Below are 21797 nucleotides of genomic sequence, written 5' to 3' on the forward strand. Positions count from 1 at the left end.
GTTTCTTTAATGCATTGTAGTACAAGGAAGTCTGTTTAGGACAAGAAATTTTATTACAATGTCTTATTTATATAACTGTTGTATCACAGATTGTGTCCTTCTGGTTTGTATGCCAGGCTTTGTTTAACTTGTCCCCTTAGGACTGAAATTACTACTGAGATAATTCTAGTTCTAACTCAAATAAAAATAAGTTTATCATTAAAAGGCTTTAAAGACTGAATACAAGACTCAGTATTTATCCATTCTAAGTAAGGAACAGTAATTTTCAAGCTGTTGTACTGTTTGCTTGAGTGTACACAGTGGCGTAAGTTTCTGGGTAACAAATGCTAAAGATATTCAAGGTGGTGCTTGCTGGATTCTTCTTTCTAGGCAGATTTAAGCATGGAAAGAAAACATTTATTTTGAATAGTAATCTTACTAAAAAACTGAACCACAGTTGTGGCGTGAAGCCTTCATTGGGTTAAGGTCTTCATTTTACTGCTCATTCTACAAAAACCTAAGGAAAGTAGAGGTAAAGGAGAATGGACAGCTCTAAGAGTTCACTATGGAAACCTGCTTTGAATCTACCACCAAAATTACATTAATTATGCTTACATTTTGTGATTAGTCAGCAATGTAACAGAGAACTGCTGGAGAGAGGCCAGCGCAGGGCCAACAAGATGATCAGGGGTATGACACATCTTTCATATGAGGAAAGGCTGCAGGAACTGGGGCTGTTCAGTCTGGAGAAGAGGAGACTGAGGGGAGATCTTATCAACATTTACAAATACCTGAAGAGTGGGTGTCAGGAGGTTGGGACATCCCTTTTTTTATGGTAGTAACAGGACAAGGGGTAATGGGATGAAGCTGGAACACAGAAAGTTCCACTTAAACATAAGAAAAAACTATTTCACCGTGAGGTGAGGGAGCCCTGGCACAGGCTGCCCAGAGGGGTTGAGGAGGCTCCTTCCTTGGAGGGCTTCAAGACCCACCTGGACATGTTCCTGTGTGACCTGATCTAGGTGACCCTGCTTCTGCAGGAGGGTTGGACTAGATGATATCTAAAGGTCCCTTCCAACCTTTACCATTCTGTGATCTGAGTTAAGTCTCACAAATATTTGTTGCAATTTCCTCAGTCCCACTCTCAATGGTCTGTTCTACATAATCTTTCCAGGTTCCAGGGAAAGCTTTAAGCAATGTAAAATAAGACATGGGGATTTTTAAAATTGTCTTTTAATATTCATGGAGTGCAACAGTTTTTCTTTCATTGGGAATTCTTTACCTCTGAAATCCAGATAGATTGGATAATGCCTCTCTTTAGGTTTTCTCTGAACACCTTCAGGGAACACTGTTATTTTAGTATGTGATTGAGAGTGTCCTGAAATTGGAATTCAAGGCCAGCAGAGTTTTCATTTCTCCACAGCTTAAAGAGAATGTAATAAAACTAAGATGTTCAAATGCCTATTGTCCTTTACAGATCAAGTGTGCTACAGTCACAGCTACTGAGTTTTCTAGCAAGTACAACATTTTTTTTTGAGATGAAAATGTTCCTTTGTAGAAGCTGTGTATGCAGCCACATGCTGACTTAGCAGTCCTTTATTATGGAGAAGGCAGAATTGTCTTTCTATCCTCCATTTAAGATAGCTCTTACTCATGAGTAACCTTGAATACTCATTTTATCTGTGATTGTTGCTTAGCTATTTCACTAGTTGCTTAGAGCTATTGGAGTAAATACTTTTCCTTTGAGTTTAATTTTGTTTTTGTAGGGAGATTGAGCCAAGAAGTGGCTGAAATGTTTCTAAGCACAGAAAGAGGAAAAGTAAATCAAGTTACTATTAGGAGCATAATTGAGGAAAAAACCAGAAGGGAACTAATAGCATTTTTGCTGACTGAAAGAAGCTGTGAGCAGGTCAGTCTTTTCTCCCTTCAGAAGAGAGAGAAATGCAAATAGTGGTTATTACTAAGAGGAATTAGAAGATCCATAAACTAAGTCTGATAGCTGTTTTAAGTGGAGCAATCTAAGCTGTTGTGGTAAGGTAATACATCTTTAATACAGAGGAGAATATATTTGAGATGTAAAAAAATGCCTGTGGTGTAACTTCTAGTTGAGCAGAAGTGGCCCATTTACTATGGCTCTCACTGCTACGTTTGCCTTTTCTCCTAGATAGATAACTATGACTAGAGCAGTGCAAGTTCAAGGTTGCCCAATTTAATTTTTAAACTGAAAATCTGTACTGACTGTAACAAGAATGTGTATGGCCTGCAGGCAAAACTGGAAAAATCAGTGCATTGCATCCCAGTTTTAGCAGTTGCATTTCAACTGATTCCCCTTCAGGAAACTCCTTTGCAAACATCCTTCACCTTAAAAAAAGCCTTCCTCATATAGGGGAAAGATGAATGAGAAACAGCTGCCACTTCTGTCACACAGGTAGTGTGCTAGATTTATTGATGAACAGACACTGCATCAGCAGCATTGCAATGGAAACCTGTGTGTTTGGAATTGAATTCTGAAGTGACTGTTACAGGATGTACCGTTGTTTCAGATGTACCATGTTCAGCACTTACTTTTCTTTTACTTGACTTTTCTCTTCTTACAAAGAAAAAACTTGTTCCATTGCTGATGCTCATGTTTGGACATGTAGACCTTAAAACTTGAAGCTCAGAGTATTTTCTAATAATATGATTGAGATTTTAGTGCAGTTTTCTTTCAGATGGGTTCAATTTTAAGTTCTACCTTTCTCCTTTTCTTGTAGTTCTTATAATTAATTTGAGTAGCAATTGTCTTGTCATAAGGTCACAACAATCCTTTCCAAACTAGAGAAGTCATTTGTGTTTTTATCCACCTCGATATGCTCTGTAACTTGTTTGCATGGCAAACATTAATCAAAATGACTGAATCTTACACCTAAAGTAACTGAGACAGGCTAAATATATAGAATCCTTGATTTTCATATTTTTAAAGGTGATTCTAGTCTGAGAAATAGTTTACAGCTCAATGTAACCCTTGATTCTAATAGACAAAGATGTTTTTTATCAGGAAATTTTGTAAATACAGGTAGTTCAATAGGGAAGACATGACTTGTTTCCTTTCATTAAAACTTGAACCAGTGTCTACAAATTCTCACTTTACATGTGTGATGGTCACAAAAATTACATTGTTTCAGGTGCAAGCAGGTAGCTAAGCTAAAGTTTCCCTTTGATTGTGAGTGCCTTGGGTTTCTATAGATTTTTATTGGTATTGACAGATGGTCATCTGGCCACAAAGAAGGTCTTGTCCTGTTAGGTCTGAGCTGATTGAAAGAGATATAGAAAGAGCCTCAGGTCTTTGAAGGAGAATAGTGACTAACTACTGGCAATAACAATGCATTGCAACTATTCTGTGCTTTTTCTCAAAAACATATCAGAGTAATAGATAAAAGTTAGCAAGGTGTCAGAATTCTTCCATTTCAGAAAACTTGCCGTGTTTACGGCCCTTTGGAGACTTGCAATGTCACATGTTGTTGCAATTGTAGATTTCTAGCCCATCATTCCTGTAATGTGTTGAATTAATAATTGAATACTCCTCATATTGATTGAAATCACTGGTTGAACTTTCATAGGTCCTGGTGGGAAAAGGAGTGGGTCGTAAATTTTTGACTTTACTTGAGGATTTAGGAATAAAACTTCCCATTTTTTTTGTAAAGCTTCAACTAAAAACATTAAGATAAATGTGGCTGTAACTTATGTGTGCAATATATTATGGGAGTGCTTTTTTTTTTCCACCCATCTACATTGCATTTTGGAAACTTAATACAATGTGAGTTGGATTTACTGACAGTAAATCATAAATACTGTTAGTTATCTTTCTCATATTTCACTTACGTTCCTGCAAAACACACCATGGTTTTACAGTTGATGTAGCAAAAGACTTACTTGTCCTGAAAATAGTTATTAAGTAATCTCTGTTTGAAAGATTTGAGGAAGACCTAAATACTTATATGCCCAAGTTCATTTTTTAACACAAATAAATTTGTATTAGAACATTCTCACTTTTCTTTTGGGCTGGCTCCAGATAAAGCACCTGGCAGTTTATGCTGGCACAAAGTGGGTGTGGGAAATGGGAAGGGAGAACTGTCTAATTTTGGAACTGTACCACCTAGTGCCACTTTCTATCCTTTTGTGGCCTGTGGCATATTTCAAGGCTTAGAATCCATAGGTTTGGATAGTATGATGTGCACAGTATAACTTTACATCCTTACAGTGTAATTTAGTTTGTGGCTGTTTTGACATGATCTGAAAGAACAAAAAAAATCACCCAAGTTTTCAGTTCTTTTGTGATAGCTTTTGAAACTTGATCAGGGCCTCTCTTTTTTTATCATCTTCTCCTCTCTCTGGACTGAAAGAATCAGGTCTACCCAACCTGCTATCTCTATGAATGTATTGAATATTTTTCTCTTTCTGTATGCTAGAAAAATCAAGTTGATAATTCTTCTTATCTGGCAAACCACTTCTCTAATCAGAGCAGTGCTTTTAGTCCACTATAGTACTGAGTATCTGTGAGGGATTTACACAAAACTGTCAGTATTTCTAACTGAGATGTTTGTTTTAACCAAACAAGAACTAGTATAGTCTGAAAACAAAATGCTTCTTTAATTTACCATGGTAACTTTACATCATGGTCGGAAATGCATGGCTCCTTTTTATGCTTATAGTGTTTCCATAAGCTTGGAAAATAACCTTTGTACTATTTTCAAGGTGAAGAATATGCATGAAAAAAGAATACTGTACTTCAGGTAGTTTTCTAACCATTTGAATATTTTGGCTAACATGCTCCATGTACTCTCTTTTGATGACAGGGGAATCGAGTGGATAAGCTTGACTGGGTTTATTTCCTTTGCCACATCAACGCCTAACAATCTGGGGCTAGTAAGGAATGAGCTGCAGCTGGTGGACCTACCAACAGGTTAGTATCTCCTGAGAAATCTGTACAAGAGGCTGACAGATTTGCTGGGGAGTCACAGACAAATTCTTAATACCTTTTTTTTCCCTTCTGTTGTCATGACAAAAATAAAGAGATGGTTTAACTGATTCTGCTCTTCTGTCCTGCAATGTAAAGTGTTCCACCTGGTGCTCTACAGACTGACTTGAAACAACACCTTTGCAAATACACCTGTGGCCTGAGCTGACTAAAAGAGTAAAATGTATCACCAGGAGGTTTAGAAGTATTCACACATCATGGTTCTGAGTGGTGTATTATGTTCACAAAATCCATAGGTCTGTTGGTTCACATGCACCTAAAAGTGTTGAATGAGCTATTGTCGTTTGGATCAGCAACAGTATCAGACCAGGCATGTGGCTAGAATTTGAGTATATGTATATGAATGAGAAATAGGTATTCTATTGACAAAATCTGATACTTTTGTAGAGAACTGGAATGGTTAAAAAATAAACCACTCTTGATAGCAAAATTACCATGTTATGTTTGTTTTTCAACTATTCGGGATGGCAGATATACTTGTGATTGAATTCATCATTTGCACAATACTAGGAGGTAATAATTTAGAAGATTACACAGCCCAAAATAACAAGCACTTCAATAATATTATTTTGAATGTGAAAACTTGGAGCTGTTTAATTTCTAATAGAAGAGCCAGAACCTTGTAACACATAACTAACTCTGAATTGCTTTATGTAGCATGAAGTGGATTTTTTTTAATTGGTTTTTTTTTTGAGCTGGAGGAAGAGACTCAATAATTTTGCTGCACAAAGAGGCTCTTCTGTTAACAGAACAATATTGTAATTATTTTCCATGTCATGTCTTTTGTTCATTTATTTATAATCAAACCAAGAAACAAATGTGTGTACTTGGTAAAAGAAATCTCATGTGAAATGGGATTTTGGTTTTTTTACTCAGCTTGTAAATCAGTATTGAAACACTTAGAAATATCAGTGATAAAAGGTTCAGGATTTCTGCAGGCAGCTGACTTTCAAGTAAATGTGAATACCTGAGGCCTTAGCCTGTGGTTTCCTTAAAAACTATTACATTTCCTCTTTCAAACCCCACAGGAAAGGGATAACTACTTACCTGTTTGATTGTTGGTTCTTCATCACTAAGTAGCCCAACTTTCTAATTTAGAGCTAGAAAAACCGTGCTGATTTGTATTTATTTCATGAACACACTGACAAAATCCTCGTTTATCTTTATGAACAAAAATAAGGAAGAAAATTCCTAAGGTGTTCCATCACTACTGAAGAAAATAGAGCTGGAAGGTTTCCTGTAGCCTGGCCTCTGACAAGAGAGCTCTAACTAGCATTGCCAATAACAAATAGGTTTATCCACATAAATGGCTATGAGCAGCCACAAGAGTGGCTGAAGTTTGAAAAGGTGAATTTTCCTTGAAAGCTGAGGAGGATGAAGCTTGCATATGGGGTGCTGTGATACCCTGCTTTTTGTAGATCATTATTTTAGTGATAGAAATAGATATATATAACACCTTTAACTCTGCAATGCTTTGTACAGGTGGGTGAAAATTTTGTTGAGGATAAGATTATGAGTTCTTGGAGCTTATTGTTTTAGCTGGAAAGAGAAAATGGCTCTGCTAAGTGTAGAAGGGAGTTAGTATTTCACTGTGGAAATACTTTCAGACTTAATTTATGATATAGTTAATTTCTCTTACAGAATCTGAAATGCACTCATGAATTTTTTTCTTGGGGAACTGAGAGTGTATCTCATTAGTTTTGAATGGGAAATAATGACTCTTTGAACTCTCTCTCTCTGTATGTAATGCTGATGTTGCATTAGTTTCAGTAGTTGTGCACTGGAAAAGAGTCAGGTGGTATATTAGTAGAGTTTGCTGTATATTTAATCCTTTGAAACACAGTAAATCTTCAACAGTGACAGGAATAATGTAAGATATGGCAGGTTACTTGAAGACATTATAGTTTAGTTTACAGTCTTTTTCTGTTTACAGACTAGTTTTTAAACTCTTTCTGTATTTATATTTAGTTTAGTAACTCTTCTTTTCCCCTGTGTTGTTTTGATGTTCCAGGCAGAAGCATTGCCTTTCGTGGGGAGCGAGGCAATGACGAGCCAGCTATTGAAATGATAAAGGTGTCTCATTTGAAGTAAGTAGATTTGCCCAGTGAAGTTTACAAATATTACTGTACTGAATGAAGATCCTCATGACTTGATAGAAATAGTAGAAATTCCAGGAAAAATCGTTTCGGAGAGTACAGAAAAATGTGCAACAACATCAAGAGAAAAATGCTTCAGAACGTTAGTTCAAAGTCTAGATTGATTTTGTCACTTCAGGATCCAGTCATGTGCAAGATCGGTTATTAATACTTTAGTTCTCTGAAGAGTTGTGTTAAATGTATGGACTTTCTGATAATATTAGGGAGAATAAAACTGCTGAACAATTTTTGTCAACTTTAAGTCAATTCCCTTTGCTGTAACTTAAGCCTTACCTAAAACTAGAAGATTGGCATTAAAGGTGGGATGATTTTTCATGTACTTATGTATGTATTTCACACCTTTATAATTATTGGTTATTGGAAAACCACATGTGAGTTAGAGTTCTTTGAAAGTCAGATGATAAATGACCAAATGTTTTAACATGCAAACCTGTTTATTTTCTATATAGTATCAAAAAATAGTAACAGTAGTATTCTTTGAGATGACTTTCCTGTGTAAAGGCAATTAAAGTAGTGTTAAATCTAATAAGGTATTGCCTCTACATTTTAAAAGTGGCTTTTTTCATTACAGTGAAGGAAGACAATTAATGTTCTCTAGTGTGCATAGGAATATTTTTGGAGACGTACATGTGTTCCAGAGGATTTGGAAGAGTTCAACCATATAATGGTCCTATTAATACATTAAAAATTAAGAACAGACATGGATTTAGACAAAGTGACTGGTATGCTAAGTAAGAAGAGGAAAAATAGTTCATTTGAATAGAGACTAATGCAGGTGCAAAGAGCACATATAGCTGCAGAACCTCTCTGTGTTTTCAAGTTAAATATGAAAAGTGATAAAGATGTTTTACTCTTCTAGCTCCATAGATAAAAAATGTAAAGACATAACTGACAAGTAGTTTAGTGTAAGAGGATTTTATGTTCAGTTATCACTGGATTAGAGAAGTGACATGTGTCTGGAGTAGAGAAAGAAATCTGTCCAAGCTATTGTCTTGGTGTGTTGCTCTGATACTTTGTGCAGTCATCAGCTTGGGCTGAATCTGGCTAAATTAGACATCCTGCTGCTTTCTCTGAGATAGTTCCCTTGTCTGCTTTACAGTAATTGAGCAGTACCACCTGACAGAAATTTCTGTTTCTAATTCCTTTTCAGACACTCTTTTGCACCTCAGTAACTCAAGGAAGTCCCAGGCTTCAGAGGGACATTTGAACCAAATTAATTTACCCTGCTTGTTCTTAGTTTTTGAGGGTTTCCAGAGTGCTGGTGTGAACAACATGTAAGAAGTAAAAATGCTCAAATTAAAACTGAGTGATTACTCTTGATGTAGTAAATTCTTACTTGTTTTAGGCAGTATCTAGCTGTAGTATTTAAAGACAAACCGCTGGAGATCTGGGATGTCAGAACATGTACTCTGCTCAGAGAAATGTCTAAAAACTTCCCTACAGTGACTGCTTTGGTAAGTAATAAAATCTCTTACTTGCTGTTTATGAAACATAGTATGTTGAGATAGTAGAAAAATCTGTGAACAATTTTGCAGCAAAAAGTTACTGTGCCTGTAGTATACAGATAAATGTTTTCACTCCTCTGTTTTCATCAATGATCAAATAGAGGCAAGAAAAAAGGAGGTGTTGGTGGCAAAATCTGGTTTGCTCCGTGGGTGACAGAGGGAGATGTCATAGAAAGCTTCAAAGAAATCTTCATTGAAGGTGTAATAGTTAACAGAAAAATCCCCAGCAAATTAAAGGGGCAAACATTTGCCAATTCCTATTTTTTCTCTTGGGCAATTTTTCACAGGAGTGGTCACCTTCTCATAACTTAAAAAGCCTGAGGAAGAAGCAGTTGGCAGCCCGGGAGGCCATGGCCCGGCAGACCGTTGCGTCAGACGCTGAAGTTAGCAGCGTGGAGTCTTCTGTGATCAGGTATCTCTGACATAATGCTCTTCTGCATCCATCCTGTCTTCTGCCATGTGCCATTGTTCTATTGAACAGAATATTTTGAATCTGATTCTTGAGGACACATCAGGCAAAGCAACTTTATTGGCCTTTTTTAGCTTTTAGATGTGGAACTTTGATTTACTATACGTGCTTACTTTGATTTAGTGTGCCTGTTTCTCTCAGGTGTGTCTGTAGCTATTCATGAGTGAACTGGTTCTCGAAGTAAAACTCTTATTTGCTTCCAAACATTCCATGACTGTATGAGGAAGTTAACTGTTTCTTCTGGATAAATTGTTTTGAAGGATATGTGCGTTTTTGTGCATTAGTAAGGGAGAAGTTGCCTTGCAATTCCAATTTCAAGAAAGAGGTGCCCGTGTCTCATTGTGTTCTTTTTAAAGCTTGTTACAGGAAGCTGAAAGTAAATCGGAGCTGAGCCAGAACATTTCTGCCAGAGAGCACTTTGTGTTTACTGGTGCTGATGGGCAGGTTTATCATCTCACAGTAGAAGGAAACACAGTAAAAGACAGTGCAAGAATTCCTCCTGATGTGAGTTCCAATATTCTATATCACTGATGCTTTAATTTTTTTCTTAGCTGTGATTGCCAGAAAAAGAAAAAATCAGGGATAAGTTTTGCATTGGCAAGTGGCCATTAATGCACGACCATGCTCTGTTAAAAGATTTTTATCTTGCATCATAAGGAGGACTTGAGTGGGCCAGAGCACTCTTTTGTCAGTTTTAAGTTTGGTTTTTCCCAGTTACTCTGAAGAACAATCTTTCTTTTTACAGTTCTTCTTGAAGGTTTTGACAAATTGAACTTAAAACCAGGAATTTTTGTTTCTTACTTCACTAATCCAAACACTAGCAAATAATGAGGTTGGTTATGTTGGTGTTTCCTTGCAACAAGAGACAGAGAAATGATTTCCATTGCTTTAAACCCAGAATTTCTTACAAAAGCTAAAATGATGGGTGTCAGGAGGGATATCCTTTTTTTATTATAGTAGCTAGCAACAGGACAAGGGGTAATGGGATGAAGCTGGAACACAAAAAGTTCCACTTAAACTTAAGAAAAAACTATTTCACTGTTGAGGTGAGGGAGCCCTGGCACAGGCTGCCCAGAGGGGTTGTGGAGTCTCCTTCCTTGGAGGTCTTCAAGACCCACCTGGACATGTTCCTATGTGACCTGTTGTAAGTGACCCTGCTTCTGCAGGGGGGTTGGTCTCTAAAGGTCCCTTCCAACCCCTACCATTCTATGATTCTATGAAATGTGACAGCCTATATAGTAATGCTGGTTTTCAATAGAACTGCTTCTATTTTAGCTGAGCAGAATTTGGACTGTCATGTCATACAACATTTTTTGAAAGTTCAGTACTAATGTTGAAATGCTTGTTCTTATGTTCAACTCTGTTAATCACAAGATTTTGATCTGCTTATTAAATATTTCTAGGGAAGTATGGGTAGCATTACATGTATTGCCTGGAAAGGGGATATCCTGGTTCTTGGAGATGTTGATGGAAACTTAAACTTCTGGGATTTAAAAGCTAGAGTATCCAGGTATGTATGCAAAACAGGAGATAAAGAGTGTTAAAATGTTGTTATTTCCTCCTCATTTTTGTTCTTCACCGTAGGAGGTCATCTGAGGGGAAAAATGCAAGCATTTGGAAACAAAACTTCAGGAAATGCTTAGTGTGTTACAGTTCTCTACACTTCATCTTTTGTGTTTGCAAATGGAATAACATTTTATCAAAGTCTGTAGAACAGCTAGATTTCTTCCATACATTTAACTTTCAATGGCTTCTGGTAAAACGTTAAGTAACGTGGCATTGATTTCCAGCACTTAATGTTTTTAGTTTTCATAATTTGGGTAGCCATTTGTGTCTATGTATAGAGAGAGAGAGATTGTTCTCAATCTGTACAATATCAAGACCTGCAATGTTAGTGTAAAGGATTTAACTACCCACAAGGTTAGGTACAGAATACTTGGTACTCATCTTGTGCTTTTCTCAGGGGGATTCCCACACACCGAAGCTGGGTGAAAAAGATTCGTTTTGCCCCAGGGAAAGGAAATCAAAAACTTCTGGCAATGTACAGTGATGGTGCAGAAATTTGGGATTCCAAAGAGGTAAGTGTCTTGTTTTGATATGCACTTCTTTTGCAAAATACACGTTACTTCTGAAAGTCAGGGATTAAGTTTCACTTAGTCATGATTTCTTGCTGACATTTGTATGATACAGTTGTGTGGCTTTTCTCAGAGATTTAAAAATATATAAAGCTTTCCTAAGCTGTCAGCACTGAAAAGTACCTTTCACTCATCTCTGAGATGCTCTTTGATGTTCTCTCGTAATTTATTTGAGGCAGGCATTGAAAATTTAAGGGGGAACCCTCAATCTTAGAATTTGATCTCTGGACGAGAGAGTATTTTCAATACAGGTTCTTAATTTCTATGCATAGTTGCGTGTTCTTCAGGACATAGATGTGGTTTGTTAGGGAATACTAGAAAGGTGCACACTTGTTAGTTAACGTTGTCTAGCTTCTCATCTTACTCAGAAATTCAGTAGTGATGTTCACAAATCTTCTGAGACTTGCCTCTTAGGCCTTTCAGGGGATTATAGTACTATGGGGAAGGAAAGATAATTGTACTGTTTCAAGGTAGCTCCCTGGAGTAAATTCAGGGTATGAGATTTTTTTCTGTTAACTCTCTAATGAGCAGCAACTCCAAACTCAGACACTTAATTTGAGCAATACGAAACTCTCCATAAGAGTTGAACAGCAGATAGGACCAACAACTGAATTATGTAGGCAGAGTAGAATATTCCAACCCTTAAGATTCTCTGATTCTATGTGTGTGAATGTCTGCTTAAAGCAGATTTGAATAGTTTTGCTACCATAGGATACTCCCTCTGTAGCTATTCCCTCTCTCTTTCCTGGGACAAGGGAGATTCCTACATGAAAGCCTTTAAAATTACTTCATGTTTTCAGAGGAAAGTCTTTCAGATTATCTATATAAATATTTTATAGTCTCAGTCCTCGCCTTAGAACTTCACCTTTAGTTACAACCAGTTATCTGATACTTCCACATTTTTCTCTAATTCTCTTGAGGGTAATCATGATCTAGAGATTTTGTACCCTACATCTGTCTAACTCCATGCTCTGCTCTAGAACAAGTGAAAGGAATCAGAATGTTGACTGCAGTGAAGGATTTGCTAATAGTTTCTTATATTAACAATGTTCTGTGGTGATACAGAAGGGTTACAAAACGTCTAAATACTGACCTGTGGTTTGGAACATTTTGTTTATCTCTGTTTTGTTTGTGGACAATAAATCATCCTCTACCAGTAATGTTATGTTAAATAGGATGTCCAAATGTATTTGTAGGCAAGCTTAGTATTTATGAGGAAGGTATAAAGGTTTATGAAGAGCATGAGTTAATTAAGTAGAACCTTACCTCCACCTTGATACACAAAAAGGCAACTGTACAGCTGTGCTCAAAGAATCTTTTCTCAGCTCTCAATTGGGGAAAAAGTATTGTTTCAGGGCAGTCAAATGCATTGCTCTGAGGTTTCCAAATTCCCCACTCTCCAGAAAAAAACATCATTAAAATGATTTATGACTAACTGCAGCTTTTATTGCAAATTTTGTGGAGTGCCTCATGGCTATTTGACAGTGTCTTACACTGTGTGATGGAGAGCCTACTCAAACTGAAAAATAACCTTTCAAGGTGCAAATGGTGAGCAGTTTAAGAAGTGGAAGAAATGTGAATTTCCGAATCCTGGATGTGGATTGGTGCACTTCAGACAAAGTGGTCTTGGCATCAGATGATGGGTGCATTAGAGTTCTAGACTTGTCCATGAAGCCATCGTGTTTTAGAATGGATGAACAGGACTTAATAGGTATGTTGATTTCTTTTTTGGTTTTGCTCTGGACTGCCAAATACCTCATTTTGAGAGGGGACCATAAAAATATCCAGCACTTGTATGGGAACAGGGATTTGTCATGTGTAGAGGATTAAGTGTCCCTATCATGGTTACATAGATGCACATACATTTGTTAGGCCTCGGCTGTATGGGTGGTTGTTTTCATACAATTTTAATCTCCTAAACAAGTGTGGGCAGCAGGTCAAGGGAGGTTCTTCCCCCTCTCTGCTCTGCCTTGGTGAGGCCTCATCTGGAGTCCTGTGTCCAGTTCAGGTCTCCTTAGCTCAAGAAGGACAGGGAAGTGCTGGAGAGAGTCCAGTGCAGGGCCACCAAGATGGTCAGGGGACTGGAACATCTTTCATATGAGGAAAGGCTGCGGGAACTGGGGCTGTTTAGTCTGGAGAAGAGGAGGCTGAGGGGAGATCTTATTAACATTTATAAATATCTAAAGGGTGGGTGTCAGGAGGTTGGGGCAGTACTTTTTTCTGTAGTAGATAGTAACAGGACAAGGGGTGATGGGATGAAGCTGGAACACAAAAAGTTCCCCTTAAATATAAGAAAAAACTATGTCACCGTGAGGTGAGGGAGCCCTGGCACAGGCTGCCCAGAGGGGTTGTGGAGGCTCCTTCCCTGGAGGTCTTCAAGACCCGACTGGACACGTTCCTATGTGACCTGATCTAGGTGACCCTGCTTCTGCAGGGGAGTTGGACTGGATGATCTCTAAAGGTCCCTTCCAACCCCTACCATTCTATGATTCTATGATTTTCCAACACGCTCTTGCAGTAGCAGTAATCATCATGTACAGCTTTACTTAATGCCAGTATAATGTATTCCAGGCGTCTGTGGCTAATTTCAATATGGAATGTCCCAAAATTCTCATTTGAACCTGGTTGATAACTCTGTACCTTCTATGAAGTGTAAAGATAAACTTTTATGTCTAGTAACTCACACTGTGTACATGAAAAGGTGGTGGTTTGTGATGTATGGTTTTCCACCAGTGCTTTCAAAGAAGATGGTACATTTTGTGGTTGAAGGTGGTACATTTTGTGGTTACTTGACACAGCGTTACTGCACATTAGCCACTTAATGTTTTCCTTTTGTTTCAGAACCTGCATGGTGCCCCTATCTGCTCGTTCCAAGGGCTTCATTAGCCTTAAAAGCGTTCTTGTTACATCAGCCATGGAATGAGAAATACTCTCTAGATATTATAAACATGTAAGAAGAATTAGATCTCTCTAGATGCATATTATTATTTAAAAAAGTCATACTTACTAATCCTTCTGTGCAAATAACTGTCATACCTGTAAGTTTCCTCACTCTTTTGGACAGTCAAAAATATAATAGCTTCTGTATTTATTACTAAAACTGGTAAATATTGGTTAAATATAAAAGAAATAGTACTAAGAATAACTAGAAGAGGCTTTAAGATCAAGTGGTTTTATTTCTGTTGACTTTCAGTAGCACTTGGCAATTGAAAACTGCTGTCTGCTTTAAAATACTAGCAATGATTTTATGTCATTTATAGGTTATATTACTTCAGAGAACAACTGTATGTTCTCTTTGTTCAAGAAGTTAATGTAAGAATAGCCAGAATTGGTTCCTAATGTGTGGTTAGAATTGATAGTCTAACTGATAATCTAATAGACCTGTCTGTACCTTCACTGAGCCACGCTTCCCATCATAGCAGAAGCACCTTTCTGTATCCTTCATTGTCTTGATGTATAGTGGTGGTCACACAATAGAGGTTAGTGAGTAAAATTCAAATGGGAAAAGAAGGATTGGTGGTAGTAGGTGTGAGGCTGAGAGAAACCAAACCAAATCTTTCATTACTGTTTTCTATAAGTAGACAAAGACTCTTGCAGGTGTCCCTTACCATAAGAACATGAAAGATTGTTTCTGTATATGTTCTAGTGTTTTTTTACTGCCAGTGAAACTACTTCATTTCAGCTAATTCTGTCATTTTGGTAATACAGTGAACACTTGTCTTTTTTCCCCTCTTTTTTTATGCAGTGATTATCCAGAGAACGAGAATATTAAAAACCTTCTTCAAGAGCAGTTGAATTCATTGTCCAAGTAAGAATCTTCCTGTTAATGTATGAGAAGCAAAACCCCTAAAATTTGTGGCAACTTCTTGAAGAAAGAATGCTTTTTGCCTCTCTAAATATAAGCCTGAGTAATGACTTTTTCCAAAACACAGTTTAAGTGGCTGATGGAAGCCAGTATTGAGTCTTTAACATGGATAGTAGTAGTGGCTGACAACATGAGTTGTAATTTATAACTGACTAGTGAGCATTCCTAATTTTTAGGCAGTACATCTCAGTGATGTTCTGTGGTGTTGGTCCAGGCTGTATTGGATATGGCTACTTAAATACTCCAAGGTTTGCTAAGATGTTTAAGCTCTGAGGAAGATAAGACAAACAATTGTAAGACACTTCAAGAAGAGTCATGTTTATTCACACTGCTCTGCTTACACAGAAAACAGATTTTGTCATTGCATTTAAATTGTGAAAAATTGCATTTCAAGCTAATGGACAGAAGTTTTTCCGTTTCCCTTTTGTCCTTTTGCTTAGTAGGATGGAAAAGGTAACAGTCTATTTTTAGCTGGTCTTAAACATATGTAGAAAACCTAGGCTCATGCATGTGCATCTCCTATGCCATGGAACTATGTGGTTGCAAAATTGTGACTAAATTAATCTTGTAATTAGCAGAAACACTGCAGACCCATTTACAGCTTTGTATTGCTCCTTGAGATCAATTCTCTTTCAAAGTAGGGATACTTACTGTTGTAATTGTTTTGATAGAGGCATTTTTTCATTTTGGAAAAGAAATGATGTATTTGGAGGTTTGAATTCTTTCCTAATTTGTAGGTGACAAATCCTATTTGTGTTCAAAAGCAACCAAATAAATAAAACTTGCCTAGCATTGTACAGATTATTTCTGTCTTCTTCTTTTTTGCAGTGACATAAAGAAACTTCTGCTTGATCCGGATTTTACTCTCTTGCAAAGATGTCTCCTAGTTGCCAGGTAGTAGAGATTCAAATAACCAAATCAAATGTGTTCTAATGAAATCTTCATCCTATTAATGCATATGAATGTGCTGGAGTTTAAGTACTCAAATAAGTCTCCTTTAACTCAGTGCAATTCCTACTTTGTTAGCCATGGATTAGAGTGTTTTCAGGGCTGAGAGTGGAAATGTTACCTTACTGAAAGAGTTTTATTTCCTTACTGGGTGCAGTGAACTTCTTTCAGTCTTAGAGATACTTTCATAAATGCAGTTCTGCTCACTTTGTTGTATTTAGTTGTACAATGCCCACAAGTGGAACTGAGAACTTCACAATAGATTATGTGCAAACAGGAGAAGGCCTGTTTTTATTTCAAATGTATTTGTTCTGCCTAAACTGTAGCTAATTTTAGTCTGTATTTGGAGGTGTTTTCCAAACTTAATAACTTTCTGTAGTTGAAAGGGGATATTAGTGATTAACTATAAAATCATAATATCAATTTCCATATATTTATATGCTGAACATTCACTGAGTTTCATTGCTGTTGTAACAGTTTTCTGACCAACCTCTTCCTGATCTGTCTTGCTGAATGTCATTCCTTTGTTCGCATCACTAATGCAAAGTGCTTGTGGTGCCCACAAGAGCACATGGTGTCTCTAAAAAGATACTTTAAATGTTTTTGTGTGTCATGTGAACAAATACAGACATCTTTCATGTCCTGATTTGTATCTTCTCAGGCTGTATGGGGATGAATCTGAACTGCATTTCTGGACTATTGCTGCCCACTATTTGCACAGCTTATCCCAGGAAAAGTCTGCAAAACCAGCAGATGCAGCTGCCCTTCAAGAACAGTTGGTTAATCCTTTGGATATATGCTATGACATACTCTGTGAGAATCATTACTTCCAGGTAACAAAGTACTTAATAAGAATGTCCTCAGCCAATAAACACTCAGCATTGTAACCTTCTTGTCTTACAGCTTTTCATTATATGTATTTCACTGTTACTACTAACACACTGCTCTGGATTGAGTCACTCTCTCTTGTTTAAAAACAGAGAAAGTTCCAAAACCTCTCAAAATACTTCCATATCTTTTAAATGCTTGGGTTTATTTCTTATGGTAGTCTTACATATTAATTTTTTCCTTCTTTGTGCAGAAATTCCAGCTTGAAAGGGTAAATCTCCAGGAAGTGAAGAGATCAACGTATGACCACACCAGGAAATGTGCTGATCAGCTGCTTCTCTTGGGCCAGGTTTGTGGGTAATATTTGAATTTTTTGTTCTTCTTCCCTGTCCATTTTTTGTATTTATCCTATTTGAGTAAAGTTTTGTGTAGCTCCTATGTATTACTTCATACTTGTATTCACTCAGTGAACCAGTAAAAGATGCCAGAATTTAGTTTGTAGATAGTCTGTTTAAAATACAAGTTTATTGGGATTTTTAAAAGGCCAGTTTAGAGCACTGTAATGGATTTGATGTATTTATATATATATGTATTTAATGTGGCTTTTTGATATTTCTGTAGTGGTCTGTGCCATCAGCTTGACTCACTTCACCAGAGTGACCTCTCTAGAAGTCAGGCTCCTCATTTTATAGTAACAGGCAGAGATGACATACCTGCAGTGATTCATTCCATTCAGGAACGGGTGTCTGCAGCCAGTCTCATAAGCCCCCACTGGTTAGGTCTCAGCTGCACCTGACATTTTAAATGGATAAATTCTGCCTTTGTTTTAAAATATCAGGTGTTGATTCAGTCCTGGCCGGTTTCTGCATGGTCACAGTTTTATTTCTTCCCTGCCCATTTTAAATGCTTCTCTTCTTATTATAACTCTGCAAAAGTTTTTGTAAACAAGAAAATAAACATTCTGAATTAAGTTTTTCTTTGACTTCTTCTGGAAATGTTAGTCCTTGAGTAAGCATTATATTCATGATGGGTTTTTAAATGCTGTCTTTAATACAGATGCTTTATTGCAATAGAATCTTAATTACTACTACACTGGTAGATATCTTTGTACTCTGTTTTAGAATAACTTTCATTGTTATTTATTCCATGTCTTAAAAAGGTTAAAAATATAGAGACTAAACAAGTATGTTGTGGTCAAAACTGTGTTGTTTTTTTTCCTCTTGCCAGACTGACAGAGCAGTGCAACTGTTGTTAGAAACAAGTTCAGAGAATGTGCATTATTACTGTGATTCACTCAAAGCTTGCTTGGTCACAACTGTCACCTCATCAGGTCCATCTCAAAGTACCATTAAACTGGTAGCAACCAACATGATAGCCAATGGAAAGCTTGCAGGTAAAATGTCACTTGAATTTTCCATTTGCTTCTAAACTAGTAATTCTGATAATTAAGGCTGCTAATGGAGGTGGGAGAGGTGAAAGTCCTGTTGTAGGAAATCTTCTACACTGCCTATATTATAGTATGCACTACCTAGAATAGCTAACACAAAAATGATCAGTGCTTCAGTTACAAAGTTCAACTTGTTTTGATTCATTTTCCTTGGAAAATGTATTTCTGGAGTAATTCTCTTAGCAACTGTTTGCACAAAAAGCGACTGAGCAGATTAAGTTTTCAGCTTTTCTAATTAAAGAATGGCTTAGAAATTGATGTCTTTTACTGCAGTTGAAATATGGACTTAGTTTCCTTACCAGTTCAGAATTTGTTTCAAAAAGTGTGTTTTCTTACAGGTTAGTTTTGCTTGGTGTAAGAGATGTTCACCATACAATTATTGACTGAAATATCCAAAAACACTCAGAAAAAGCACAAATATCTGTACTTGCCTGGGAAAATTACTCTTTTTCCCTTAACTTATTGCTTTTTGTTTTCCAGAGGGTGTGCAGTTACTGTGTCTGATTGATAAAGCTGCTGATGCCTGTCGCTACTTGCAGACTTATGGCGAATGGAATCGTGCAGCTTGGCTTGCAAAGGTATGTCATTGCTCAGTTTGCAGTTTGCCAACATGAATGACCTATTTAGTATGTGTAGGTATGAAGGCTGATGAGGATGCTAAAGCTCTCCAGAGTTAAAAAACTGAAACATCAGTTTGCAATATCGTCATCAGTTCTTTCCATGTCTCAAGCTATGACAAGTGAAATCTGTTCCGTTGACAGCTTTGTCTTCAACCTTTTGACTACAGAGGGTTTGACAAGATTGGGGCTTAAAAATTATTGGAATAATCAATTTTCTAATTTTTTTAGCAGCAGTTTGTGGTACAGAGTTCATAGTAAACTACAGAAAAAAACTCACTCCTGGAAGTGTATAAGTGATTAGGGAATGACTCTGTGCTGAGCTCCGTGTAGCACGTGTGCTGATTTTAATGTTAGCACCCACCACATCAACTTGTGTCACCTTCTGTTTTGGTGTGCAGATGTAATTACAGTGAAAGTACCTAGGCACAGCATGTTCTCCAGGTTCTAATGGACAGGAGTGACTAAGGATGACCTTCCAGTGTGTCTCAGTAAGGTTTCTGTTGCATTTGCTGCAGAATGTCTGGGAACAAGTTGTATTCAGATTTTCTGAGTGAGTGAATGCATCTCTTAAGAAAAATAGAGATGTTTTGTCCTTGAGTCTTCAGTAAAGCATAAAGATTTCTAACTTACTGACACTGGGGTTTTCAGAAAGACCAGTAGTAGTAAAAATAATGTTAATCACAGGTAAACATGGCATGACCTGAGTGGTCACTCCTATACCTATATATATACACCTGTGTGTTGCTGGTTTTCCTTTATATTGTGTTAATTCAAGGGATAAGTGTACTGTTTATAATTCAACTGGTAATTTCAGATGATTTTACTTCTGCCCAAAGTATTCCACTAAAAAAAAAAATGAAACAGGAGAACATTCTTTTTAGGCAGCAGCTGAGAATTCATCACTGCTTTCCCATCTCTTAAAGGTTCGTTTGAACTCTGAGGAGTGTGCTGATGTGTTGAAGCGTTGGGTAGATCACCTTTGCTCTCCACAAGTCAACCAGAAGTCCAAAGCCATTCTTGTCCTCTTGTCACTTGGGTGCTTTACAAAAGTTGCAGAGATGTTGCACAGGTAAAGATGACACAGCACAATCTGGATCTGCTTTGTCCAGAATTGCTATTTAAGCATTCATGACTCAGAAGTCAAGGGAGAGGGAGGTTGTGTGCAGTTTCTGACATTTGTTTCTATTCTGACATGGTTTTCTTTAATTGACTTTAACCTCAGCCATGTGTCTGTCGTTTCTGTATGCTGGAACTGATGGGTTTTTTGTGATTTCAGGGAATAAAGCAGCATTTAAATTGGCTGCAAGCTTTAAGGTTTCTAGCACCCTTTGACCAAGCAGTAGCAGTTTATAGTAGCTATGATTATTTCTGAGTAAGTTGAGCCTTGATCTTTCAAAAATTTTGCACCAAATGGGAGGTCTTTAAGTGCAAGGAAAGACAGGGAGATGTAAGAAGCTTGGGGAGAAGGCAGTGCCAGACTAATGGCTGCAAGAGGAGCATGAGGCAGTGCATGGGAACATTATGACCTGTTCCTCAATCTTGCCTGGAGGGCAGAGTAGCAGCATCCATTTCCATGAGGAGAGCACTTAGCACTGGCATGCTGCAATGGGTGCTTAAGGACTGTGAAGCATGAAGATGCAGTGAGAAGTCCAGAGCAACTTGGGAAACTGAGAGCAGTGTGTGCTGTGGGAGTGTTAATACATGCTGGGATGGCAGCTAAGTGGTGATACTGTTTTACCTCAGTGATAGCTCTTTGTGCAGAAGAGATTTTCCACTCCAGACCTAGGTGCAAAGTTTTAGAAACTCTGTGTGCAAGTGTTTTGATGTGATATCCTGGAATACTTTTCTGCTTTGTATTCTAACAAATTATTCTCTCTCTTTCTCCCTCCATTTGACAGTATGAGGTACTTTGACAGAGCAGCTTTATTTGTTGAAGCTTGTCTGAAATATGGGGCATTTGAAGTTAATGATGATACAAATATCCTTTTTCTGAAGCCCTGCTTTGGTGTCTGTGTGCTCATACACAGTGAGTAGGCACAAGCTGACGTTAGATGAACTAGTCTGAATAGGAATAAGAGTTCCTATTTGTATTTTCCAGAGTGTGCAGTTTGAAGTAAGTATAAGGAAACAAGTGAAAATAAGCCATTTCATAAATCCATAGCATTACCTTGTCCTTATGCTCTCTGAGGCCAATGACACTGTAAATCCAACTAAAAGTGAGAATAGCAAACATAGGAGAGTCAGGAGCAGATGCTAAAATGTTCTTTGCTGGAAGTAGAAGTTATTACTGAAGACCGAGTAGTGAAATCAGTGGATCAATTCTCTTTCAAACAGAATATCTCAGGTAAAAAAAAGAGAAATCCCTCCTTTTGAATCCCTCTGTTCACCAACATAAAGTTTTAGAGATAGAAGCCCTTTATGAAGGGCTCAGATCTGAGACAGTGAAAACAAAACAAGATTACAGGTCCCAGTCAGAGCTGCAAATGTAGTAAGTGTTTTAAAAGATTGCTCACTTCAGTCTGCACATAAACCTGGTGTTCTGGAAACATTGAATGGCTCTAATTTTTGTATTTCAGCATATGCAAGGAATAGTAATGCAGATGTAAACAGTACCTGATTGTGTTTTGTGGAGTCATCACTAATTTCAGCTGGCAGATTTTAACAAGACACAAATAAGTGAATGTAGATAACTCCAGATACATGTGATAAATGAATAACAGTTGTAGTATGACCTTCCAGTTTCTTCTTTTGCATGTTATGAGATGGTATTATGGGACATGCTTCTGCTTATCTGAAATGTGTCTGGTTTAGTTCACAGCACTCTGAAT

The 21797-nt window shown here is 37.4% G+C and overlaps 1 protein-coding gene across 4 annotated transcripts in view; it reads left to right on the forward strand.

Annotated features, from left to right (window-relative positions):
- WDR11 (WD repeat domain 11) overlaps nucleotides 1-21797 on the forward strand; it is a 39081-nt gene that overhangs the window by 16488 nt on the left and 796 nt on the right. For all 4 annotated transcript variants that reach the window (XM_062001626.1, XM_062001627.1, XM_062001628.1 and 1 more), the window contains exons 12-28: nucleotides 4815-4921; nucleotides 7008-7083; nucleotides 8498-8606; nucleotides 8945-9069; nucleotides 9483-9630; nucleotides 10530-10636; nucleotides 11090-11204; nucleotides 12801-12972; nucleotides 14103-14211; nucleotides 15007-15069; nucleotides 15955-16020; nucleotides 16736-16907; nucleotides 17156-17251; nucleotides 18130-18295; nucleotides 18830-18927; nucleotides 19893-20038; nucleotides 20868-20947. In XM_062001626.1, the coding sequence (XP_061857610.1) occupies nucleotides 4815-4921; nucleotides 7008-7083; nucleotides 8498-8606; nucleotides 8945-9069; nucleotides 9483-9630; nucleotides 10530-10636; nucleotides 11090-11204; nucleotides 12801-12972; nucleotides 14103-14211; nucleotides 15007-15069; nucleotides 15955-16020; nucleotides 16736-16907; nucleotides 17156-17251; nucleotides 18130-18295; nucleotides 18830-18927; nucleotides 19893-20038; nucleotides 20868-20947 (1955 nt within the window). The remainder of the gene's footprint in view (nucleotides 1-4814; nucleotides 4922-7007; nucleotides 7084-8497; nucleotides 8607-8944; nucleotides 9070-9482; nucleotides 9631-10529; nucleotides 10637-11089; nucleotides 11205-12800; nucleotides 12973-14102; nucleotides 14212-15006; nucleotides 15070-15954; nucleotides 16021-16735; nucleotides 16908-17155; nucleotides 17252-18129; nucleotides 18296-18829; nucleotides 18928-19892; nucleotides 20039-20867; nucleotides 20948-21797) is intronic.

Source organism: Colius striatus, chromosome 8 (assembly GCF_028858725.1).
Source record: "Colius striatus isolate bColStr4 chromosome 8, bColStr4.1.hap1, whole genome shotgun sequence".
In the NCBI taxonomy this organism is placed as follows: Eukaryota; Metazoa; Chordata; class Aves; order Coliiformes; family Coliidae; genus Colius; species Colius striatus.